The 27,117-nt window shown below is 43.8% G+C and overlaps 1 protein-coding gene across 9 annotated transcripts in view; it reads left to right on the top strand.

Moving 5' to 3' along the window:
• Positions 1 to 2,190: 2,190 nt before the first annotated feature.
• ydjc (YdjC chitooligosaccharide deacetylase homolog) overlaps positions 2,191 to 27,117 on the top strand; it is a 56,135-nt gene continuing 31,208 nt past the window's right edge. For 2 of the 9 annotated variants that reach the window (XM_070546277.1, XM_070546278.1), the window contains exon 1: positions 13,833 to 14,336. In XM_070546277.1, the coding sequence (XP_070402378.1) occupies positions 14,103 to 14,336 (234 nt within the window). In that variant the 5' untranslated portion in view covers positions 13,833 to 14,102. The other 7 variants (XM_054734316.2, XM_070546276.1, XM_054734315.2 and 4 more) reach the window with 7 other exon arrangements.

Here is a 27,117-nt window from a genome sequence, read left to right as displayed (position 1 = left end):
AAATAAACTGTCATGGTCTCCCGCGAAAGCCTTCTCTCTCTGCTCGAAGTCAGACAGTTGGATTCATGGTCTCCCGCGAAAGCCTTCTCTCTCTGCTCAAAGTCAGACAGTTGGATTCATCACTGAATAAAAAGTGAACTTTTACAACTCACTAGGTAAATAATTATATGTGATCAATGAACAAGATGTTTAAATCAAATGTTTGAATAACCTGTGCTTTAATCAATGAATAAAGGGTTTGTGTAGACACAGCACATTGTGTCTGATGCTGTTTTATTAATAATCAACTCTCTAGTTTATAGCAGACAACAAATTCTTTTACACCCAGATTTCATAATTTCTTTCAGAGACAAAGATTCTGATAAACATCTAGCTTACATCACACCACCTACACATCACATTCCATCACAGCATATCCACTCCATCACATCTCAATATTCATATCTTGTCATGTATAATCATTAGTTTAGAAAATAATGAAATTCCTTTTTAACTATATACTGACTCTATCTGAATTAATACGAAGTGTGTTTATGGTCCCTGAACAAGTAAAAGTAACTATAATCTTCTGATTAAACATTCAAAGATCAATCAGATTGATATTTCATATTTATATGGAATCATCACATCTTATTGGTCATCGATGCTATATATAGCGGTCACGCTATAAAGTGTGACCGCTACATGTAAGGCCCTAAAGACCAGAACCATGATCTTGAAATGAACCCTGAAGTTGACTGGCAGCCAGTGAAGTTGGAGGAGAAGCGGGGTGATGTGGGTGTGTTTGGAGGAATTGGTCAGAAGCCGAGCACAGGCATTCTGAACCACCTGTAGACGGTTCAGGGAGGTTCTGCTCAGACACGTGAAAAGAGAGTTACAGTAGTCTAAGCGTGAGGAGATGAAGGTGTGGAGAACTGTCTCAAGTTCAGAGCGGGACAGAATGGGACTCAGCTTAGCAACGTTCCTGAGATGGAAGAAGGAAGAGCGAACAAGAGAACTGACATGAGAATCCAGGGTGAGAGCTGGGTCAAAGGTCACACCAAGATTCCTGACAGAGTGTTTGGTGTGAGAAGCAAGCTGACCAAGAGAGTCTCTGACTTTGGGAACCAGCTTGTCTGGGGCACAGATGAAGATCTCAGTCTTATCTTCATTCAGCTGTAGAAAGTTCCCAGTCACCCAGGTTTTGATAGAGTCTAAGCAGGTGTGTAACAGCTGCAGCTTAAACATCTCATGGGGCTTAAAGAAGATGTACAGTTGGATGTCATCTGTGTAAAGATGATAGGAGATTCATTTAAAGGAGCTCAGGATGTGCTGAAGAGGAAGCAGATAGAGGAGGAAGAGCAGAGACCCCCGCACAGAGACTTGTGGGACACCATGAGTGAGGGAGGTGGTGGAGGACCTAAACTTGGAGACGGACAAAGTTGTATTTACTAAATACAAACAAAAAAAGTGCTCAAACGTACTTGTTAACCATTTAGGCCCTGGCGCCTCCCAATTGGGGGCCTTTGGAGTTTCATGTCCCAAGTGTCGGCGATTGTTTGCATTCCCCGAGCACAGCTACAGCTACAATTAAAACAGTTTAGATTGTAAACAAAGCAATTTTTGGTTTTTGATGCATTAAGATAAAATAATACTTGAAGTGTATATTAGAAGAGCTGCCCTGTGTGAAAGTGCTGACAGGATGGAGGTTGTGAGTTCATATTCCATTTAGGAAATTTAGTCAATTGTTTTATTTATTCCAGAGGTCCTCAACTAAATTTTATTCAAGGTTTTTTTTCCAGCAGACACTAGTGAAGGTCAGATGCTCTTCTAAAAGAAAGTTCAAATATCATTGTTTCTTAATTTATTGCAATTTAAAATGGCCTTGTTTCCCATCTGGGCTGTTTGATTGTGGTTTTAGTTGTGTTTGGAGAATGTGGACAGTTGTAGATGTTTAGGACATGAAACTGTAGAGGCCCCCAATTGGGGGGCGTTAGGGTTCAACAGGTTAAAAGTAATCCCTCGAGCTTTGGTCTCAGTAGTCTGCTGATTAGAGCAGGAATAATCCCCACAGAGCTTGTCAGCGCCCATAGGCAGTAGCGATCACACATGGTCTATCAATGTCTATGCACCCCGTGCATTGGCGCTGCCATAGTGGCACACTGTTGGACTGACTTTCTACCTTACTAAATCACTACAGCCGAGTACTAGGACAGACACATGCCTTAGCTGGTATGGATTATACTAAATTCAGCCCAGCTGTGTCTTCTAGAATAATGAAAAATGCTGCCAAACAGGTCTGAAACCTAATCAGATTTGGATTAAATGGTCCACATTTAATCAGACGTGAGAGATGAGCTCTAACTAGCCAACAACATTTTCCCAAAATCAGACACGTGGTTGCATGATAATTAAAATAGAAATGTCATAAAACAAAATCCATTCTGATGAACTAGACTGAGGAGACCCATTCAATATGGCGGCGACGCCGTTACGCCATCCAGCGGCCAATGAGGCGTCTACGTATTGACGTGCTTCGTTAGTGATCAGTCACGTGTTTTTCTGGGAAGTTAAGCCATCCTCGAAGCGGGACTTGATTTGTCCGATCACTAGCAGGAGGAGGAGCAACAGCCACTAGGAAGGAAAGCGTCTGTGATCCTAGGACCGGACCCGTCTGGCCACAGGATCCGGTTCTGGTGGCTCTCCGCGGACCCATAGAGACCAGCGCGAGCGGCTCGATGGGTGAGCTGGTTTTCCGTCTCCGGTCGGTTCTGGAGTGTGGGTCGGTGACTCCTGGTCCATCTGTTCCCAGTGGATCATGGAGGAAGAAGAAGGTCGTCAGTCCGATTCCGGTACCCCTACCGCACGTTCAGGTGTCTTTGAACCGGGCACTGATCTACTAACTTCGCTACTGATCGGTGTGTTCGTGTGTGCGCGTCATTTAGAATCGTAGGATATCCGAGGAAGGTCCCGCCTTTCTCGCCCCTGATTTGCTGGAAGGACTCTCCTACGATTGGCGGTTTGGTGTAAACCGTGTTCCCGCGCTGCGGGTTTATGAGGAGTTTAGTGAAGAAAACGTAGATTTAGTGCTAGAAGAACCATTCAGTCCAGTTTACAACAAGCCAGCTTCTGTTGTAAAAGAACCTGAAAAACATCGAATGTGAACTTCTAAACCTTTTGTCTCTGAAGCACCGGGGTGGTCTTATGTCTTCAAGTTTGTTGGCTAGTTAGAGCTCATCTCTCACATCTGATTAAATGTGGACCATTTAATCCAAATCTGATTAGGTTTCAGACCTGTTTGGCAGCATTTTTCATTATTCTAGAAGACACAGCTGGGCTGAATTTAGTATAATCCATACCAGCTAAGGCATGTGTCTGTCCTAGTACTCGGCTGTAGTGATTTAGTAAGGTAGAAAGTCAGTCCAACAGTGTGAAAAATGCAACAAGGTTATATTATAAGTTCACGTTTTACATTTTCAGGTTTTCTTTAACAAAAGAAACAGAAAAAACAATTTTACAAAACTGGCCAGAATGATTATTATAGAGCTAATTTAGCATTTTCTTTATAAAACTCCCCATAACAGCTGTTTTGTTGGTGGCAGCAGGACAATGGGCTCTCAGCAGGGACAATCAGAGGTGAGAAAGGTGGGCCCTTCCTTGGACGTCCTACGATTCACACCCACCGGATGTTGCACCGTAAAACCGGTTTGAACGTCTGTAAATGTAGACACGTTTTATTTATTCTTTTATTTCCTGTTAATGCACAGTTCTTCTGACTCATCACTGATAGTTTTAGTTCTAAATCTGTAGAAGTTGTGCTTTCGGGTTATTTCATCAAACTGGTTGACTTGAGTCTTTATTGTTCCCATCCATGATGTTTTGTGTGAAGTTGGAGTGCTTCCTCTGGTCTGATCGTTTTTTACCTGTCTGAGATCTGTCCCCACCTGCTGCTTTTCGTTTCCACACAAGTGTGTTGGAGCTACCAGAGGTCTGCTGTTTGTTCAGCAGCAGGTTATGATTCACATTAAAGGTGTTATGTGTAAGAAGTTGATGGTTAATAATCACAAAACAGCCCAACGTGTCCATCAAGTTGTAGGAAGCCTTCAATGACCCCAGGGGCAGAAAGCCCATTTGTTTTTTTATGAGGGGACAAAAAAAAGTGTCTCCGGTAGGTAGGGCTATAACAATCGATTATTTGGATCATTGGTGAATCGGATGGGGTCTCGACTCGATCAATCGATTAATCAAATTAAACGGGAAAATTTGAATCAAATCAAACTTTATTTATTAAGCTCTTTTCATACAAAAATGTAACTGAAAGTGCTTTACAGACACATCCCACATCATTAACTAAATAACCTAATTAAAACTGCTGGGGAAACAGTTTTATCTCTCCCTTTACTTTAACAACAAACATGATTATTAACTCATTCGCTGCCAGCCGTTTCCTGATCGGTAAAGCCATTCGCTGCCAGCGTTTCTCACCGTTTTGACTGTTTTTTTAAGAGTCACAGAACGTTGTGCGCTAGGATGATGTCGACGCCAAAACAACCAAAACAAAGCGGACACTCACCTCTTACATCAGGAAGAATCCACGTGTTTTGGGCGTTATCCGGTTTTTCATAATCCGTTGTTGAATTGGGATCAGCAGAGGTTTTTCCGGTTCGCGCCTCACTTTTTTTTACAGCAGCGGCCCAAAACGATCTCCTAACACATGGATGTTCTGCTTCCTGATCATGTGACGTGTGACGTATGCGGATGAAGATCGGCTTCAGAGCTGAGATGTTTGTTCTCTTGGCGCGGGGGCTCGTTCCGACTCCCACACAGTAAAAAAAAAAGGCAAATGACGACGTTAGTCGTCAATGGAAGTGAATGAGTTAAACAGTTCAGTAGCGTGTAAAACCACATCTGTCACCTAAATATATCCATAATTAAACTATGATCAGTAAAACTTTATGTATTCATTAACATGTTCAGTAGAAGCCTGCTGGAAATGCTTATAACATTTAACTTCTATGCTTAAATGTAACGGTGACATATCTATTATGTACGGATTAGCAATAATCCAGTTTAAAGGATGTTCACAGATAAACGTGTTTGTGAATTACATGCTACAGTGGCTTGCCATAATCCTGCCTCCATGTTTAGCCGAGCAGACAGGAAGCTGACAACAGTTGTGCTCCGTAGCGCTAGCCTAGTGAACTAGACCAAATTCTTGCTTTGCAAAGTTTGTATATGTGAATATACAGTGTGGCTTGCCAGGCTACCGTAGCGCTGCAGCCAGCTAACAATAAACAGGATGGAGAAGTTTTACCCGTAGTTACGCTTCTGATCCGAAACTGGTTTCTGTTGTCCTCCACCAGGTGCATTGCAAGCTTTTCAAAAGTGTGGGGGATGTTGTCTGTGCCTAAAATAAGTTCATGTTATTCATCTTGTTAGTTTAATTTCCATAAAAGCGGAGCAGGTGTGAATTTTAGACGCGTCACCAGGGGTGGACCTTTAAAGCGCCCGAGCGCCATTGGCGTTAAATTTTCTCGTCGGGCGGTAAATACTTGACGACTTAACGCCCGGGTGGCGCCCAAGCCTTGTTTGTCATTTACACACCGGCTTTCACCTACATCATGGCCGCGTCCTGTAGGAAGCCGCCGCTTTCGTTTCACGTGCGTGAACCTGCGCGCCTCTAGCCACGTACTGCACTTGTACGATTCGTGCACGTACTGCACGATTCTAGTTATAGTCACGTGAACTATAAGTTCACTATTAAAGATGAAGTGGAACCACGCTAGAAACACACAAGCACGCAGGAAGATGGCGCCACCACAGGGATGGGATTTCTTGAGGAAATCTCCGGCAAAACGCTTTAAAACTGGTGAGGAGAAGCGAGACAGTTCGAAACGGTATGAAGCAGAGAAGCGTGTGCGTAGGTGGAATGATTCTTGGCGGTTTAAAGAAGACGGGAGGTGCAGAGAATGGCCGTTTTTGAGTTGAGCAGCGCCTCGCCTGGAAAACAGACGAGAGCAGACGGAAGCAGCAGGGGGAGTGGCTGAAAGCCGGCGTTTAACGCCGGGGACACACCGGCCGCGGAAGCGCCGACAAGCGAATCGTTCACGAGATTCGGCCGCTGCTCAGTTCGGATCAGGCACGCCCCAGTCGAGGCGCGCCTCGGCTCAGCTGTAGTTTTCCTCCATTTCCTCTGCCTTTTCTCAGCTCATTTCCTGTGTGTGTGTGAGAGAGAGAGAGAGAGAGAGAGAGAGAGAGAGAGAGAGAGAGAGAGAGAGAGAGAGAGAGAGAGAGAGAGAGAGAGAGAGAGAGAGAGAGAGAGAGAGAGAGAGAGAGAGAGAGAGAGAGAGAGAGAGAGAGAGAGAGAGAGAGAGAGAGAGAGAGAGAGACTATGGTGTTTCTACCAGTTGAATCTCTTGGATTTCCCTGCATGTGTAGCTCGGGGGTGACGATGGCTGAAGATATCGCGTGAGCGTTCACACTTGTTCAATTTTAATTCTGGTGCCTGTTAGCAGCTGAAACACATCCTCACGTGCTTGTGGATATCATATATTGTATATGAAGACATGACTGTAATAATAAGTAAAGGTTATCAGCTGTTGCTTCAGTGTGCTCATAGGAAACGTGACAAAAGAAAACAAAACATTTCTCTTTATGGCCTATATAGTCGTCATCATCAACATAACATGATTTACAGAATACATGTGACCAACTAACATTTCATGTTCTACCACCGGATGTTTGGATCAAAATATGAACCAATCAGATCTGAGATCAGGTGAGAGCCAGGCGTTTCCCGTCATCCTCTAGGTTTTGCAGCCGGTGGAGAGCAACTGCAGCACCTTGCTCCAAAATCTGCAACTGCCTTGATCTCACGAGGTTATCGTTGCCTACGTATGCATGACGTCAGAGCAAGTCGGCGTTAAGTCAGACACAAATCTAACCGGCATGCACTGCTCGCCGATCACCGGTGATCTAATCTGCGCAGAACTGGCTCATCTCGAACACAGCCAATGGCTCGAGTACAGCAAAGCGGAGTTGGTGATGTACTGCGTTGTATGCCGGAAGTATGCGACGACAAAATTGAGTTTTGTTGAGGGAACAAACAAATTCAAACTTGAATACGTTATTATGATTGTGAATGTGTACAAAATAAAGGTTTATTACATTTAAAACGGTTCAGTTGTTATTTTGACTCGTTTTGGCAGCTGACCAGCGGGGCCGGTAAATATTCAGAGTTACCGGCCCGGCTGGCCGGTTGGTTTTGAAGTTAATGTCCACCCCTGCGTCACGCATGTTTCCGTTTTAAACATGTTTAAACTGTTTAGAATACAAATCCAGGCTCTGTCTCGTTAGATTGGTGTAACTAAAGTTTGTACTGAATGAAACTTTACATTAAACCATGTTGAAGAGAAAAGGATCCAATTAAATCATTTCCCCCTCATTTACAGTCAGTACAGCGCAGTGCGCATGGCTCTGGGGTTAATCAAGTTTGTTTCTCTTTGCAACAATCTTCACAAGAAGGCAAAACACATAAATGGCAGGTTACAGATATTTATATTAGACTGTTTATTTTGACGGATAAACTCAAGGATGCTGGTTGTTTTACCCCGACGCACACTGATGCGCATGGATGAGCTGACATTTTAATCGTTACGCACATCGCGGAGGTAACTAAATCAATCAAAAAATGATTCCCATCAGAACGTCAGAGCTTTATACTGGACACTGTGTTCAGCGCGGCTCGGAGCGCACACGGTGGACAGTGGGCTGAAGATCTGTAGAGGGGTTTGCAGCGCAGAACTGCGGCGCATGCGGTAAGATTTCCTCCCACTGAAGCGGTCTGGAAAGCCGGTCTCTCTGAGGGATGTGTCACTTGGAAAAATGTTCGCTGATTATGAAACTTTGGCTGAACAGCGCTTGTTCCCGTCTCTAATATGGACACGCATGACGCATCCAGTCTGAGGCAGAATAGCCTCTTCAGCTCAGAAAGCACCTGTAGAGACATTTGATCACGCACAAAGTTTATGTGGAGCAGAAGCGGTCGGGCCACGGCAGGTGAAACGTTCCTAGCCTACATGAAGTGAAACTGTTTAATTGTAACATTAATATGTTACTGGACACACTGGTCTGGTTGGTTAGACCAGTGTTTGAAGTGAAACACACACACACACACACACACACACACACACACACACACCAATTAAAATAATGCTGATAGCGTGGACTAGAAGCCAGGTGATGGTTTACGTATTTAAATGATGATCAGGCTGCTGTAAAATGTAATCTCCATCCACATCCAGACACAATTATCCTCTATTCTTTCTCTAGTTGCTCTGCTCTTGTCTGGGCTGACGTAGCTGACGGTGCATGCTGCGCGCCTAGCGGCTGTGATGCACATTTTACACATTTGGAGACGTGGGCTGGATGCTTTGCTTTTACTGGAAGATGGATATATATATATATATATATATTTTTTTTTTCTTTCAAAAATGTCGGAGATTTTGCCCCATGAATAACCGTAAAAACTACTGGTGTGCATGTACCCTTATGAAAGAGTCCTACTTTGAGAGGTAAATATCAGAAGTGCAGGTAATGCATTCTGGTGCCTATAAATGAAAAATGAATGAAAATTAAATTGGGAGTTTTTACTTCACATTTTAGAAATAAAAATGACGGGGGAACACATTTATGACGTCTTTTAAAACTAAATATTCTAGCGCGACCTGCCTGCTTCACTAAGTCACTGCTTATTAAGGTCCGTCCAAAATTACCGTGGCCCATCCAAAAATGAAAACCTGGCACCGCGCCTGTTGTAAACCTCTGCAAATTGTTGTTCTTCACTTTATCAAACTCAGACTTTGTACAGCTAATGTCAAGATGTAAAATTATGAATTCAGTCAGGCTCTTCCCTCCCTCTCCTGTTTGGAGAAACAGAAGAGGGAGGGGAAGAAAGAGAAGAGGCAAACAGAGTAGAGCGAGAAACCAGACTGGTGTGGAGGTGAGCAACACGGCTGGAAAAGTGTGGGTGTTGAATCCCCCACGGGTGCGACGCCCATGTCCTCCACACCACCTACGTCAGCGACTTACTGCTCCACGTGTGTTGTTCCTCATCAAACACCGGCTCTCTCTGCTCCTGATCTGCCTCGGTCTGCTCTGTTGCCTCCTGCACATGAGCTGAGTGCATTAACTGTTAAAAGTTGTGCCACACGAAAAAAAGTTGCACAACACAACGAATCAATGAAGACGCCAACAAATTTCTTCATTGATTTTTATTGATTTGTTGATGCAGCCCTAATCTCCATAAGGCCCCAACATTAGCAGGTTTGCTGAGAAACCAGCTGATCAGAGGCAAGATGTAAACATCAGTAAATACAGGTGCTGGCCAGTAAATTAGAATATCATCAAAAGGTTGAAAATATTTCAGTAATTCCATTCAAAACGTGAAACTTGTACATTATATTCATGCAATGCACACAGACCAATGTATTTCCGATGTTTATTACGTTTAATTTTGATATTTATAGGTGACAACCAATGAAAACATCAAATCTGGTATCTCAGAAAATTAGAATATTCTAAAGGCCAATGAAAAAATGTTTGTTTCTCTAATGTTGGCCAACTGAAAAGAATGAACATGAAAAGAATGTGCATGTATAGCACTCAATACTTAGTCGGGGCTCCTTTTGCCTCAATAACTGCAGTAATGCGGCGTGGCATGGACTCGATCAGTCTGTGGCACTGCTCAGGTGTTATGAGAGCCCAGGTTGCTCTGATAGTCGTCTTCAGCTCCTCTGCATTGTTGGGTCTAGCGTATTGCATCCTCCGCTTCACAATACCCCATAGATTTTCTATGGGGTTAAGGTCAGGCGAGTTTGCTGGCCAATCAAGGACAGGGATACCATGGTCCTTGAACCAGGTGCTGGTGGTTTTGGCACTGTGTGCAGGTGCCAAGTCCTGTTGAAAGGTGAAGTCTGCATCCCCATAAAGTTGGTCAGCAGCAGGAAGCATGAAGTGCTCTAAAACTTCCTGGTAGACGGCTGCATTGACCCTGGACCTCAGGAAACAGAGTGGGCCAACACCGGCAGATGACATGGCACCCCACACCATCACTGACGGTGGAAACTTTACACTGGACCTCATGCAACGTGGATTCTGTGCTTCTCCGCTCTTCCTCCAGACTCTGGGTCCTTGATTTCCAAAGGAAATGCAGAACTTGCTTTCATCAGAAAACATAACTTTGGACCACTCAGCATCAGTCCAGTCCTTTTTGTCCTTGGCCCAGGCGAGACGCTTCTTGCGCTGTTTCTTGTTCAAGAGTGGCTTGACACACGGAATGCGACACCTGAATCCCATGTCTTTCATGAGTCTCCTCGTGGTGGTTCTTGAAGCGCTGACTCCAGCTGCAGTCCACTCTTTGTGGATCTCCCCCACATTTTTGAATGGGTTTGTCGTCACAATTCTCTGCAGGGTGCGGTTATCCCTAGAGCTTGTACACTTTTTTCTACCACATTTTTTCCGTCCCTTCGCCTGTCTGTTAATGTGCTTGGACACAGAGCTCTGCGAACAGCCAGCTTCTTTAGCAATCACCTTTTGTGTCTTGCCCTCCTTGTGCAAGGTGTCAATGATTGTCTTTTGGACAGCTGTTAAGTCAGAAGTCTTCCCCATGATTGTGGGGCCTTCAAAACAAGACTGAGGGACCTTTTAAAGGCCTTTGCAGGTGTTTTGAGTAAATCAGCTGATTAGAGTGGCAGCAGGTGTCTTCTATATTCAGCCTTTTCAGAATATTCTAATTTTTTGAGATACCAAATTTGGAGTTTTCATTAGTTGTCTCTTATGAATATCAAATTTAAATGTAATGAACATTGGAAATACATTGGTCTGTGTGCATTGCATGAATATAATGTACAAGTTTCACGTTTTGAATGGAATTACTGAAATATTTTCAACCTTTTGATGATATTCTAATTTACTGGCCAGCACCTGTAAGACTCCAACCAACTTCTACTCCCTGAAACAGGAGCACCAGAGCTCCCCCAGAGAGGTCTTCATTTCATGCCAGAGACCGATGCAGATGTGTTGAGAATTATGGGTGAACTGGATCCTTCAGTGCGTAATGCTCCAAATTTAAAGTACTACAACAGTTCTGGAACCTTTCACAATAAAGAGAGAATACCCTCTAAAAATACAATTTCATCAAGTCACATGGAAGTTGAGATAAAATCCACAGTTTCCATCAAAATTATGTTAGATATAAAAAATAAACACTTAGGTGTAGATTTATTTTCTGTAGTGTGGCTCGGTGAGCAGCTGTGATCAGCAGCAACACTAACCTGCTGTATTGGTGTCACAGCCTGGTGAAGCATTAACAACCATCTTAGTCATTAATAAGTTACCTGCTCGTCTGAAAAGTTAAGTAGATCTATAGATGTCTAGAGAAAACATCCAGTCTGCCTAAAGAATGTTAAAATGGCCGCCAATTAGCTTATAACCTACTGATGCAGTTGTTAGCACGTCCTTAAAAATCATTAAGAATTTTAACTAAATAGCTGTTGATGCCTTAATTTGTACAAATATTTACACTAGCATCAATTATATTGTTGCTAAGTGAAATCAAGCACACCTGGCTGCAGCAGGGTGGTGCCGGGCCAGTTGTCAGACCCGTATGAACTACAGCTGTAAAACAGTTGCGAATACTCTGTTCTATGTTCAAATGAAGCCAAATAAATGTAATTTACTACATGACAAGGTCTGAATTTATATACTAGAATCAATTTATTTAACCTTTATTTATCCAGATGAGTGGATGGAGAACTCATTCTCATGTACAACGAGGATCTGGCCCCAGAGACAGCTGACACGTAGTTAGCTTTACACCAGAGAACAACAGGTAAGATAAAACATACAAGATAAAATCACATAAAACAGACATAAAGACAAAGGACTGTTCTCATATATATTATGTACAAGCAATCAGAACAGACCAAAACAGTCATTAATACTCAGAAGCAGGAACATCGATCAGAAACTATAGATCACCATGAATTATTGAAGGTAGATAATGGAACGTAGGCAGTAAGCTTCAGTGGTTTCTGCAGCTCATTCCAGTCATTGGAAGCAGCACACTGGAATGAGGAGCGGCCAAAGGAGGTGCGGGCTTTGGGAATAATCGTAGAGATCAGGTTACTGGAACGTAAATGGTGCTGGCTGCTGGAAGTGATGAGTAATGAGAGATGGTATGACGGGTTCTACCGATGATTATTTTGTATATGAACTGATACCGATGTAACAATGTACAAATGAAAAGGTTACTTTCAGCAAATCTCTGTCCATGGCCGTTTAATTTAATATTATCTATGGTACACACTGCACAAACAACATTCCTAACAATTACATTCACGCACTGTGGTCCTGTCCACCTGTCCAGGAATTTTGGGGTAGAGTATGTGAAGACCTGTCAAAGTGTTTGAAATGTCATATCCCAACCACCCCCTCTTTTTGTTTTCTGCGAAACCTGGACGAGTCCCGATTAAAACTTCTTTGGTTCATGTGGTTCTGTCATTGATATTGTCCTGCGGGATGATGTGGGTGATGGGGTGGAGGGTCTGAGTTTGGAGTATTCGGACATTCCCTGGAGGTGGGTTCACTGGGGTGTCTGGGACTGGGGGGCTGCTGCCCCCCTCTGGAGGTGCTTGGGTTGCCTCGTGGGGTGGACTGCTGGCGGTTGTGAGTACGGCCCCTTGGGGGTCTTGACGGCAGCCATGGGTTGCTGCCAGGCGGCTGCATTGAGGGATCTGGGCAGGGCCTTTGGGGTCAGGTCCTGACATGTATGCTGCCGGGAAGAAGGCGGGAACATGCAGCAGTGCCTGGCTCGGTCTCAGGGGCCTCAGGTAGACCTTGGCTCCTCTGCTGTTCCATCACGGGGGAGGGGGATGTCCAGGAGGGGGAGGACCCAACCTTACCTGGATGTCCTATGTCTGATATATTCTGGAAGCTGTGTAAATGCAGGGATGGGAGTAGATATCCTGCTGAGGTGGGGCTGCGTTTGTTCCATAGTCTCCCTCTGCCTGCTCCAATACAGTGTTAGTGCGTGTTGATGAGGTGTATTCCATGGCTGTGGTAAGCGGGCAGTGCAGGCATCGTCTGGTCTACGCCAGCTAATGCAACCACACAACCCCACTTCCCCCCACAGCCCTCTATGTCTAAATGCAGTTAAAATTGGAAGTGGGCACCGGCACTTGGGATGAGGCTGAAAGATCCCCTTGCCAAAGGCTGTTGAGTGTGCTCACTCCCAAGGCCCTAAGTGTGTGTTTCCTTGGAATGTCAGTGGTGGAAGTGTTTAATGTGCAAATAAAATTGGGGTCAGGCTGCCACAGGAATGCGGAAATGGGATCCATACCCGCACTCCGTGACTTGTCCAACCCCCAAGGTCCTATGTGTATGTTTGTTGGATGATGTGAGGGAGCAGGAGGAGATAAATGTATGGGGATGGGGAGGAATGGCTGGTTGGCCTAAGCCTTCCAGGGAGCCAGCTCTCCCACTGGCCCCAATAGGCACCTCTGTTCCCAAAATTCCACCCAGGGCATGGAGACCCCAGCCCATCTCACCAGGGCCCAAAGCAGCAGCATCGCAAAGCCCCACGGAGGCTGAGGGCACCAACCCAGCCCCACCCCAGCAGAATATCTACTCCCATCCTTGCATTTGCAATACTTCCAGAACATGTAAGACATAAGACATCCAGGTAAGATTGGGTCCTCCCCCTCCTGGAGATCCCCCTCCCCCGTGATGGGACAGAATTATTATTATTTCAGAGGAGCCAAGGTCCACCTGAGGCCCCTGAGCCTGGGCCAGGCGCGGCCGCATTTTCCTGCCTTCTTCCGGCCGCATACGTGTCAGGACTAGGGTTGTCACGGTAACCGGTATAGCGGTAAACCCCGGTAAAAAAGTTGACAATAAAAATAACCGTCCAGTTTTTAAAAAACTATATTATCTCGGTGGGTTTACCGTGGCCGCGGTTTCAGCGCGGTGACCCTTACCAGCCACCGTCGCTTCAGCTGAAGTTCCCGCGGCGCGCACACGCACTTTTTAGTTTGCAACGGCACCAAAACTTTGAAGCTGAAATAATGGCCGAAAGAGGAGACGGCAGCGCCCAGGACATCCATCAGCCCTCAAAGAAGACTAAATCGGAAGTATGGGCATATTTTGGATTTCTGAAAAATGCTGAGGGACAGTTAATAGAAGACGGCTATCCCGTTTGCAGAACGTGCAGGAAACAAGTGTCTGCAGAAGGCAGCAACACTTCGAATCTCATGGCACATCTGCGTGACGATCACCCACGTCTCTACAGCCAGTGCAAGGTAAGTTAACATTAGCATTTTAGCTTAAATGCATGACGTGAGGACTTTTGGTTGACGGTGAATGCAACGAGTCACTATATACTGCAGCCGCAGCGTCCTCTGCCAGCATTTAAACCGTGTCACGGACACCCTGTTGCTGGATGAAGCATCTTATTTGTTGATGATGAAGAGAAATATACAATTAGTTCCTTGTCATTGATTTGTTTACTTATTCAATGCCATTTATACTTGAACATTTGGATTTGATTACATAGTGTAGTTATTTTAGTAATTTGTTTAAAGTGGATATTTATTTTAAATACATATTTTTTAAGGTGGACTTGTACAGTGCTCAAGTCAAGTGTGGACTGGAGTTTTAGATTTTCATTTTGATAATGAAGAAAACAAGTATATGAGAAAACAAGTGGTGTTTCTTTGATTTGTTTACATATTGTTTATGTTTCGAATGTTTGGATTTGTATAATTTAAACCTGCACTGACTACTGTAACATGTTCCAGAAAAATAAGCTATTTGTTCCTTTACTTGTGAAAAGTTGCACTTTTGCTAAGGCTTTGTGTTATTTTAGGTTTAATAAACACTGTTAAACCTTTTCAAAACTATTTCAGTTTGTGTAGAACAGGACTATCAATGCTTTCTGAACATATGCAACACCGTTTAAAAAATACCGCGATAATACCGAAAACCGTGATAATTTTGGTCACAATAACCGTGAGGTTAAATTTTCATACCGTGACAACCCTAGTCAGGACCCAATCCCCAAGGCCCCGCCCAGATCCCCACACAGGGCCAGCCGCCCCAACACTGCAGCAACCCATGGCTGCCGCCAAGACCCCCCAAGGGGCCCCACTCACAAATGCCAGTATTCCACCCCCCGAGGCAACCCAAGCACCTTTAGAGTGGGGCAGCAGCCCCCCAGCCCCAGACACCCCAGTGAACCCACCTCCAGGGAACGTCTGGATACTCCAAACTCAGCCCCTCCGCTATTTAACACAAATAGTGAAATAGGGCTGCAACAACGAATCGATAAATTCGATGAAAATCGATTACTAAAAGCGTTGGCAACGAATTGCGTCATCGATTCGTTGTGTCGCACAACTCTTCCAAAAGCGCCCCCCCCACCCCACCCCCCTTCCTGCCCGCCGTTGCGCGCAGACCAGAGCAAGTCAGATCAGCGCGAGGGAGAGCCGGCAGATCAGCGCGAGGGAGAGCCGCAGATCAGCGTGAGGGAGAGCCGGTACCGGCAGATCAGCGCGAGGGAGAGCCGCAGATCAGCGCGAGGGAGAGCCGGCAGACTTGCGCTGCTGCGAACCGGTTCCGCATTGTCGCGCAGCGATCCAGGCAGCTGCTTCCAGCGCACGGTCCATTCTCAAAGTGGCGCAACCAAAAAACTATAATTAGCACACGATCGTTCATGTCCGCACATATTCTCTATTTTCTGTCTTATTTGTGCCTGAAGCTCGCTACTGTGGAGCTCATCACCTGTGCTGTGGTGATTTCACCTCACGCAGCATCGAAAACACGCTCTGCGCTTTTCGGTCAGGAGATCCCTTTGATCTGCTCAAAAGTAACTGATGAGGTGAAAAGGTAAGAATCCAGGCAACAGATTTTCTGGAGAATTAAGAGGAGATGCAGGAAGATGAGAGACAGACAGGACAGGAAAATAGTTAAATAAAAACAAGAAAACAAAACAAAGTGTTGAAAAGTTAAACGTAGGTAGATTTATCTCCACGACACGTTTTTACCAGTAAAAAACAATAAGTTATACACATGTCATATTTATACATCTGATACAATTCAGATCACCTTCAAAACTCAGTCACACACCCAGGGCCGTTTCAAGACATTTTGGGGGCCAAGGCAAAATGCCCCCCCCCAACCCCCCCCCCCAATAACTGGGCTCCCCAGAAGCCTCTGTGTAATTCATGCCCTCTCCAGTAGTGCTAGTTATACAGTGTTTGTAAAAGCCCCTCAGACTTTACTGACATGTTCTAATATTATCAGATGAAAAACTAAATTATCAGACATGCTGTCTCATCTGCTGCTTTTCTAAACCTGCTAAAAGTAACAAAACCATTTGAAAGCCACTATTTGTGGATTCTCTGAAAGTTTCCATGGAGTGTGTGACAACTTATTTTTTCATTGATCCTATCGTCTAATCTCACAGCTGAAACAAGCATCCTTAATAATCTGTGCACAGGAAGCTTACCGATGCTGTAGTAAAACAAAAGGTATAATAATTTATTATTAATAAAACCTTGTTGCAGAACTAAAGCAGAAAAATTAGATTTTGCATTAAATATGCAAAATATTTACATATGAATTGTTTTAGAGCCCTTTTATTGGCAGAATCTGATATTAATTTAGTTCTTACAAAAAATGGGTCCCAACATGGTTTGTGTGGCGTTGCCATGGAGTGACGTCATAGGCACAGATCCCCTGTCCTCTTGTTTGGAAATGGAAATATGGTCACCCTACATTAAACAAACTGTCCACCCGGGCTTTTGCGCTGCACAGAGACGCTTTGCTGCCTACGACTGAACGTCAGTTGAGAGTCAGTCTCATGCAGACTGACCAATGAAGAGAGGGCCTCAAGTTAAGACCCTCTCCTCATTGGTCAGTCCACACGAGGTGGGTCAAAGGTTACTCTGGGCGGGTTACGTGTTGTCAGGCATTCAAGTATTGAGTATATTTACTGCATATCACAGTAAAATATTCTGTATGTGACCACATTATGGTGATCCTTGGGTCGTGATGATGGAGCCCTTGAATATTGTTGCCCAGGGTACAACAAAGTGTTAATCTGGCCCTGGTTCCGCCGTCACATTCCCGCAGAAACTGGTTGATCACACCGGGGCCAGACTACTAGCATGTGGTTTTACAGCCACAATGTCCTCAGAAGCAAAAACGCTTTTAAAAGGGAGGGAGGAGTCCTAACTGTTGCTGCAGGCGTGTTGTGTGAGAGTGCAGTTATATACTGGTTAATATATTTTTGGGTTCAGTTGCTTTCATGTGGCCTAATGTGAGTCTATTTGGGATCATTGGAATGATCAGCAGCATTTCTTGATGTGACTTTATGGCAGTTGCCCAGGGCATCATCGCAAGGAGGATGGCATTCATTTACTTTTGTTTTATTTGGTATTTTTTCAGTCAGTTTTGGAAATAGTGATCAATTTTGATTAATTCACAGCCTATGTTTAATTACATTTAAAATAAATGTTAACAGATGAGATCAAACAAAACAGATGAGAATTGCCCTTAAGCTGTTTAACTTGGACCAAGCATTTTAGGTCACAGATAGATGTAGCTTAGGGTCTCTGTCTATACACCTTATAAGACAATTTAGGTGATGGCATGTTGTTTTTCTGCTATTGAAGTGTTTTCTAATAATGTTGTGTTAAATAAAGTGAAGGAAGGAGAGAAATAACGTTTCCCTAGCAGTTTTTAAAAATTTCCCCATGTAATCCGATTAATCGATTAATCGTGTCGAGACCCCATCCGATTAATCGATTATCCAAATAATCGTTTGTTGCAGCCCTATAGTGAAACAAGCAGGAGGAAAAATGATTTTAAACAACCCTTTGCTGGAACTGCCCTCAAAGAAATGTGTGTCTCAGATACTGGTGTGATACAGTGAAACTCATTAGAAAATGATTTAAAATGTGGTTCAAACACTTTTGAATTTGTTTCAGTATAAGCAGAAGGTACTTAAGTTGCATAAAAATAAATGTGAAAATTGTTAACAAATTTTCTCACATGGAAAGGAAACATTTACAGTTGATACATTGGTAATGCTGTTGAAGTTGAAGAGTAATTGTGTTTTGTTTGTCTTATTGTATTCGGCGTTGGTCAGGCTGCTAAGGTTGTAGTGAAGTAGGAAGGGGTGCGAGATTCATCTTATTCCTGTTCTATTGTCATGGAAAGTGTTATTGTGATGTTAAATTGTTGTGGCATTTTGTTGTTGTTTATTGTTTTAACATTGCCATGAAAATAGAATAAATGTTCTAATAAAAAAATATATATAACGCCTCTCAAGATAAAATTCATGTTAGGGTTTTTATCAATAAACTCATTACCTGCAGCTAGAGACAGACAGACACATTAAGCAGACAGTCACCATATTGCAATGAGGGGCAGAGCACGAGGTAACTGCCCCGAGCAGAGTTTATTTATACAAGAAAAACAGATGAGACGTGAGAGAGACTGTGTGTGTGTGTGTGTGTGTGTGTGTGTGTGTGTGTGTATGGGAGTGAGGTCACAGTGTAGAGAGACTGTGTGTGTGTGTGTGTGTGTGTGTATAGGAGTGAGGTCACAGTGTAGAGAGACTGTGTGTGTGTGTGTGTGTGGGAAGAACAAGAATGTGTGGGTGTGTCTGAAACCCTTTTCAGATAGACATTCTGGAATATGTGTGGACAATTCAATCCGGTTTTTAACCGGAACTGTGTTTTCAGACACACCACTTTTGTACCGGAACTTGTCCTTTCGGCTGCGTTCACACAGCAGGGAAAAGTTCCAGATGTCTGAGGGGATATAGTGTGGTGGGCGTGCATGCGTCATTTACCCAAACAAAGCCATTCAGTCAAACATGGCAGAAGAGATAGAATTCCTCTCACTGATCGCACTTATGTTAAGCATAATTCTGCGCACACGAAGACGCATAAGAGACCTGGATGATGAAGCTCAATGGTTAAAAGGAATCACGGAAGCGGTGTGATTCGCTCCGTCGCGCGTCTAGGAGACGGTACCGTAGGAGGCGAGCTGCCATGGTTCGCCGCATGCTACAGGAGCGAGCTACCTAGGTGCGCACAGCGTCCCCCGGTCCCCTCCTCCTCCCCCTCCTCCCTGTACGGAACTCGACCTCACCAGTCTGAAGCAGCCACCCTGTCCGTGACAAGTCTGGACCTGTTACTAGGGGCATCGTCCGGTTTAATTACGGAAAACGTTATCCGGATGTTTGTATTCAGACACAAAGGTCTTACGGACAGAGTCCGGAACATTTCGGTTTTTCATGGCCTGTCTGAAGGGGGCTTGAGTGTGAGAGTGCTTTCAGGAGTAATGATCAAGAAATAATGGAACATAAAATTTCCATAACACTTCACAAAACTAAAAAATAAATGAAAGTATAAGAAAGATTTTAAATAATTATTAAAGATATGTTTAAAATGAGAAAAATAGCAATTATGATTAAAAAAATGTAAGGAAAGGGAGAGAAAATGAACAGGATGAGGGAAATCAGTGGATCCGGGGAGAGGCGGAATAAGAGCAGAACAAGGAGAGGGTGGTGAAGGTCCCACCAAAGCCTGAACAGGTGAGTCTTCAGCTGCTTTTTAAAGGAGACCGCTGAGTCCACTGGTCTCAGGCTCAGGGGGAGAGAGGTCCAGAGTCTGGGGGCCACAGCAGCAGCTGATTTGTCACCTTTGACCTTTAGCCTGGTGCTGCACAACCAGTAGGCTTTGGTCACTGTAGTGATAACTGTTATGGCTCTGCCCACAAGGGGGCGGTATTAGATTATCTATTTAAGGGTAGAGGAGAGTGTTGATGCGGTGAATGACAGACAGCTGGTGAAGAAGAGAAATAAACATCTTTTGCATAGAACATGAAACGTCATGCTTAATTCAAGAAACATTACATGGTACTAGGAGTCGGGTTAGCCATGTGAGGCCTCCGGACGCTGCTGTCTGGACTGGAAATGTGGATTGTGAATGGCGTTCGTTCAAGCAACGCTTCATGCTGTATTTGCAGGCTGTTGGACTGGATAGGAAGCCTGATGTTCGCAAGATTGCCCTGTTGCTTACAGTGGCTGGACCCTGAGCTGTGGAGGTGTTTTAATAGCTTTGTCTTTGAGGATGAGGAGGACCGGCACATGTTTGACGCTGTGTTGCAGAAGTTTGACGATCACTGCTCACCGAAGAAAAATGAGACATTCAAGAGGTATGTGTTTCGTGCACGTTTGCAGCAGCAGGATGAAAGCTTTGATGTCTTCCTGACAGATTTGAAGTTAAAGGCAAGAACGTGCAATTTTGGAGTTCTAAAGGATTCGCTGATCAGAGATCAAGTTTTGTTTGGAATACATGATAGGAAAGTGAGAGAAAAGGTGCTGAGAGAGACTGACCTTATGTTGAGTAAAGCTGTGGATATTTGCCATGCGTGTGAAATAGCCCTACACCATGTGAAAGCTTTTGGTGATGGAGTGAGGGAGCTGGGAATGGAGCTTGATGTTGCAGCTGTTTCATACCAACACAGGACAAAGAGAGATCATTTTCCTGTCGGAGATGTGGGACGCGACATGCACTGAGACAATGTCCAGCATTTGGCAAGATATGTAACAGCTGTAAAGGACTTAATCATTTTGCCAAATATTGCTTTTCCAAAATGAAGCCTGAAAAGCATGGTCCTGTACACACGGTGGAAGAAGCTTCTGTGAGTGATACTTTCTTTGTGGGCCTTGTGGAACGTGATGCTGACGTGTCTCCATCTGCTGTGACGTGCGGCGTGACTGATGTAAAGGTGGATAAATGGACAGTGCAGCTGCTTGTGAATGGAACTGTTTTTCCATTGACGTTGGACACTGGGTCGAAGGCTAATTTGATAAATTAGCGTGATATTGAAGCCATGGATGTGAAACCGCTCATTCGTCCGGCATCTAGTACCCTCAAAGCCTACAATGGCCAATCCATCATCACCAAAGGCAAGTGTAATCTCACAGTACACGTTAAGGGTAAAGAACACGACTTGGAGTTTATAGTTGTGCCAGAAGGTCATGATTCTTTGATTGGAGATGAAGCATGTGAACGGCTGGGTTTGGTCCGTTTATTATGTCAACGAGGATCGGCACAGCAGCACTGAAACTGTTGTTGGCCAATACCGGGATGTTTTTGAGGGGTTTGGGGCCTTGCCCTTCACATATAAAATACATCTCAAGGAAGATGCCAGACCTGTTGTTCATGCTCCTAGGCGAGTTCTGGGTGCCCTGAGGTGCAAATTGAAACAAGAACTCGACCGGATGACCCTGTTGGGAGTCTTAGGTGGAGGCTCCAACCAAGTGAGTTAATTCCATGGTTTGTTTCAAGAAGCCTAATGGTGACCTGAGGATCTGTATGGACCCTAAGGATTTAAATGACAACATAAAAAGGGAGCATTACCAACTTCCCTCAAAGGAGACCAACTGTCTGGGGCAGGTGTCAAGCCAGATGACAGTAAAATTAAAGCAATACTGGAGATGCCTCATCCTGAAGATAAAAAGCGATACTCCGAGCCCTTGGAATGATTAACTTTATTGGAAAGTTCATTCCCAATCTGTCTTCAAAAACATTGCACCTGAGACAGTTGCTGCATGAGAAACAGGAGTTCATGTGGACTGGTGACCATGATGATGAATGGAAGCAACTTAAACACATCCTTATCTGAAGGAGTCCTAATGTTTCATGATCCCCAAAGACAGACAAAGATTTCCACAGATGCGTCGGCCAATGGGATTGGAGCCGTACTCCTGCAGCATGATGGGGATAGCTGGAGACCGGTTGCATATGCGTCACGAGCGATGACTGCAACTGAATGCCGTTATGCACAAATAGAAAAGGAGTGCTTGGGACTTGTGTATGGTTTTGACAAATTCCATAACTTTGTGCATGGTCTCCCCAGGTTTGTGGCCTAAACGGATCATAAGCCTTTGTTATCCATTGTTAAAAAAAAAACCCTTAGTGACATGTCATCCCGCCTTCAAAGGCTCATGATGAAGCTTCTCAGTTATGATTTTGAGCTCATCTACACACCAGGGAAACGGATTGTTTTTGCTGATGCTCTGTCCAGGCCTGTTCTGCTGCATGGTGCCCAGAATGTGGTTTCCATTCAGTCAGAGGTGGAGGTTCATGTGGATATGATTAAAGAGTCCCTTCCTGTGACAGAAAGAAAATCAAAACAGATTGCTGATGAAACTGCCAAGGATGAGATTCTCCAGAGAGTTATGAGTAAACTGCAGGGCGACTGGCCAAAGGGGGAATGTCAACAGTACTTCAACATCCGAGCAGAACTGAGTGTCGTTGATGGACTTATACTCAGAGGACATAGAATAATAATTCCACCGTCAATGAGACCTGAGATTCTGAAGAGGCTGCATGAAGGACATCTTGGCAGGGAAAAGTGTAAAAGACGAGCAAGGTCAGCGCTTTACTGGCCAGGGATCAACACTGATATTGACAGAATGGTTTCAGGATGTGGGACCTGTCTGAAGTATCACATGACACAATCCAAAGAGCCAGTGGTGCTCACTGATCTACCTGAAGAACCTTGGCACAAGGTGGGGACTGATTTGTTCCATTTGGATTGAAGACATAACTTGTTAGTGATTGACTATTATTCCAATTATCCGGAAGTAGTGGTCCTCCCCAGTATTTCTGCTGTTACTGTGATTTCACATTTGAAATCCAAATTTTGCCCGACAGGGGATCCCTCATGTTGTTTACAGTGACAATGGACTGTGTTACAGCTGCCAAGAGTTTCATAAGTTTGCTGTGGATTATGACTTCCTACATATCACCTCAAGCCCACTGTTTCCTCAGTCCAATGGGAAGGCCGAAAAGGGGGTCCTGACCCCCATTTGGCTGTTGAGTTATAGAACCTCACCGCTTGAACATGATGTGTCCCTGCTGAGCTTCTGCTGGGACGAAGATTGAGGACCACTCTCCCATTCAGTGTCCCTCATGGGGTACTCCAGGATCTGGGGTTCTGAAGAAAATATCTGCAAATGAGATAGAAGAGGAATTATGACAGGTCAACCAGATCACTGGAGCCACTGGTCCAGAATGATACAGTGAGAGTTTAGGATTCCAATCATTGCAGTAGGAGAGCTGCTGTTTTGGGGGAAGTTGGTCCTAGATCCTATGTGGTCAGGACTGAAGTTTGCGTTTCAAGAGACTCTTCAGGGACAGGACTTTGATGATAGTTCATCTCTTGTTGTTGAGCCAACTGCATGGCCTGGTTTGTCAGCAGGGATGGCTGTGCAGGACAGTGTCCCATCAGCAAAGGGAGCCGCATCTGAGCCTGTATCCTGTGGGCTCAGGAGGACAACTCGCATCATTAAAGAAGTGGTAATGCCCCCCTCAGAGTCCTTCTCCACCCACATATCAATTTTAAAAACTGCAACATTAGTAGGCGTTGCCTGGAGGACCGAGAGTGCGGAGCCGCGGCAGTGACGAAGATGATGGCTAACTAGACGATGCTAGCTCTCTTCAATCTGTGCAGTCATTAGAAGTGGAGGACGTTTCTCCCCCTCCTTACCCAGACACTCGAGAAGAAAGGGGCCAAGTCTATTTGGAGGAGACAAGCGGACCTGAGCCTTATTGTTTTGAGCTTGTGAGTTGCCTGAAACTAGTGGAACCGACCCAACAGAACCAGCTCTGAATGGTAAGTAGCCATTAGCCATAGCATTGGATTAGCTGCAGGGTTTGGCTCCACGGCCCTAGAGAGCTAGTATTCAGCATGTTGAGGTTTATCTGCTTCAACACACCTGGTTTTAATCAGCAACAAATAGCTGAGCTGCTTAACAGCTAATCTAACCTGTTAAAGCAGGAAAATCCACTGAAACGTGCTGGATAGCAGCTCTCCAGGAGCCCTGGGCTCAAGTTAGTCTGCTGCATAGAAAGTTATGAAACTACCCCATGAGAAAATTATTCTGTAATGTGTTCAGCCCACTAAAACTGCCCTGATTTCATTATTTATTTACGGATACCAGCTGCTCTCTTGGTCGTAGGTGATCCTCTGGTGTCTGCAGCTGGTCTCCTGCTGGTGTCGTCAGGATCAGGAGCTTCCAGAAGAATTTGCCTTTCAATGACTCTTTCCCCCTTATTTGTTATATTAATTAAATAAATCTCAATTTATATATTTCCTGTTTTTGTTCATGTCCATAAATACTTAAACATGCTTGAAATTAAAACGAGCTTTTAACAGTGAGGTGCTAGTTTAATTCATCACAATAGAGCTAGTTAAACATGCAACAATGTGATAATTAAATTAATGTAATTTATAAATATCCATTAAAATATAAAATCTGGAATCAAAATGAGACATTTGGCAGCACAAAAAACTTGTCAAACACAATATTTATTATAATAATTGTAGGCAGACAGGAGACAGAGCTAATGGAGGTTCTCAGTCATCGAAGGATGGCTGAAGGCTTTTCAGGAACAGGAGATGTGGTGTTGTCTCTTCTCTCTCTATTCTGCCAGATGAGCTGATAGGTTACATGTGTGTGAGGACATCCTCATGCTGTCACAACCAGATGACAGGAGTTATCAGGTGATCAGCCAGGCTAATGATGAGATGCAGAAAGAAAACAAATTCAGGACAGTGTACAATATGTGGTGTTGCTCACCTTATGTGCTCTTATAAGTATTAACGTGTGCCTGCCTCATGGTGTAGAGTCTATATTTTGCTGAGTGTCCTGCAATAATGCAGGTTATTAGTTAATTTACGTTTGATAGCAAAAACTAAATATTTAATGTAGAAGTTATTTACCAGGTGAATCAGCTCACACGTCACCACCAAGTGTCACAGGGGCAGAATCAGTAGGCTCCTTCATGATGTCATGATGTAATCACATACTTATTTAATTGTTAATATCTTAAAAATTCTGAAATGTTTTAATTTTTTTATTTTTTTTTTACCTTGAACAGTTCACTGAGCTTGCACTGTCACTGAGGTGGAAGCTGGAATCAACAGCAGACACCTCACATCTTGGTCTTTTCAGGGGTGTGGACGCTGCTCTGGGACTTTCTGGAAGATGAATTTCCGTCATGGTCCCCGTGTCACAAGACACACAGCGGCTGTGAGCTCTATTCTGGGTGGCTATGTAAAAAACAAAGAAGTAGCACATTTATAAATGTTTAAAAGAGCATAAAATCACGTGTAACAATAATCTGTAAAACAAATTAAAACTAGAAGGTAATAATAAAATGTTTACATAGAAGATTATTAAAAATAATTCACCTTTGCTACAGGGAAGGCTTCATGTCTGGCTGGACAAGTGCATTCTTACAGACTACTAAATCAGTCTGACAGCCAGTGTCTTGGGTAGATTTAGCCTGAAAAAAAAATACAAGCACATTGTTGTTGGAGTTTATAAAGTCAGATAATATACAAAAGAAACATATAGGCGCTTTATAACATTCCTAGTGTGTGATCGTTATTCTAACGTAAAAGTCAGTCACACATGATGTGGAGAGCCTGAAATGCGACCTCCTAAACAGAATTCCTCACGGAACCGGGTCACAAGCTGGATTTCACGCTGTAATGCTGCCTGTCAACTAGTGCTGCGTTAGTTAGTCACTGTTGCAGAATTACCGACTGACACAAAAGCAACCCAAATTTTCTCCAAGCCATGTGGACCGTTTTGTTGGCCAGGGCTTCGAGATATGTTCCAATTCGCCGCTGATTCCAACCTTACATCCCGTTCCACATTTTGTGAACTTGAAGAAATCTGCCCGAAGGCAGTGTAGGCTGATATTAGCTAAATGGGGTGAACCACGTCTCTCAAACTTTGCATTTAGGTAGGGAATTGTCTTTAGATGTTAAAACTTTTATTTAGCTTACTCACCTCAGACTGGAGCCCACCATCAGTGGCGGTTCTACATCGAATTACTCCCCGGGCGAGGCCCCCTTTGAGCGCCCCCCCCCCCCCCCCAACCGCCCCCCCCCCACCACCACCACCACCACCCCACCCCACCTGCATGAACACACGCATGTTTTCTACAAACAGGCATGTTGTATTAGAACGACTATTGAACATTCATTTTTCTAAGTTGCACATATTTACATTAATTACTATGAAGTTATCAGAATGTAAAGCACTATACATTATATACTGTATCAAAATATATAGAATCAAATATACAAAAACAAACAATAACTAAATATTAAGAATATATGAACATAATAGATAATAAATATTCTAAATAGCAAAAATATTTCACACATAACAAACTAAAGATAATCACTACAGCATTGCACTTAGAATAGAAAACACAAACTAAAATTAAAACCTAACCTTGATGCAACGTCATCAATAATGTCGTCATATGAAATCTGCTCCCCTACTGAGTGATTGATACTAATCAGAGCCAGGTTAGTGAGCCACCCCTGAAACATAAGTGACCTCAGGTATGACTTGATCAAGTTTTGAAAAGCTCCTCTCAGCTTGAGCCACAGTGACTGGCAGAGCAGTCCAAAAGTTGGGGTAGAACTCCAATAGATCTTTATCATGATCCATAATATTTTAGAATTGCCTCTGAAATTGTAATTTAAACTGACATAAAAAACTGTAGACTACCAAAAATGCCAACTTTTACAGAACAAATCATGTAAAAAAATAATCAGTGCAGCCATCTGCAATAAATAAACAGGATAGTTAGTGGTGACTGGGGAGTTTTCTTCTGCTTGTAGAGTCGTTTTATTTATTATTATGCGAACATGATCAACATGTGTTTGTTGTTGTTCAGGCGGGCCACAGGCTGCAGCGAGCATTTAACAAATCCTAGTTTGAATCAGTAAAACACGATTGAAGGAATTTTTTCGAACAATTTGAATATTCGTTTCAATATTTCAGCCCTATTAGCTCTGTTAGCAATTAGTTGACCGCATTTAACCGTTAAAATCCCAGTTAACTGGTTCAAAAAATTGAAAACATGCATCATGAGAGCTACATACCTTTATCTTTCTGCTCTTTTTTCTTTTTTTCACCCTGAATGGGGCACCTGGTGGTTTTAGCCTTTTTATGTTCATCTCTTCTGT

This window comes from Nothobranchius furzeri, chromosome 17 (genome assembly GCF_043380555.1).
Source record: "Nothobranchius furzeri strain GRZ-AD chromosome 17, NfurGRZ-RIMD1, whole genome shotgun sequence".
Lineage (NCBI taxonomy): Eukaryota > Metazoa > Chordata > Actinopteri > Cyprinodontiformes > Nothobranchiidae > Nothobranchius > Nothobranchius furzeri.
Note: the sequence above shows the minus strand (reverse complement) of the source record. Positions and strands in the feature narration are given on the sequence as shown.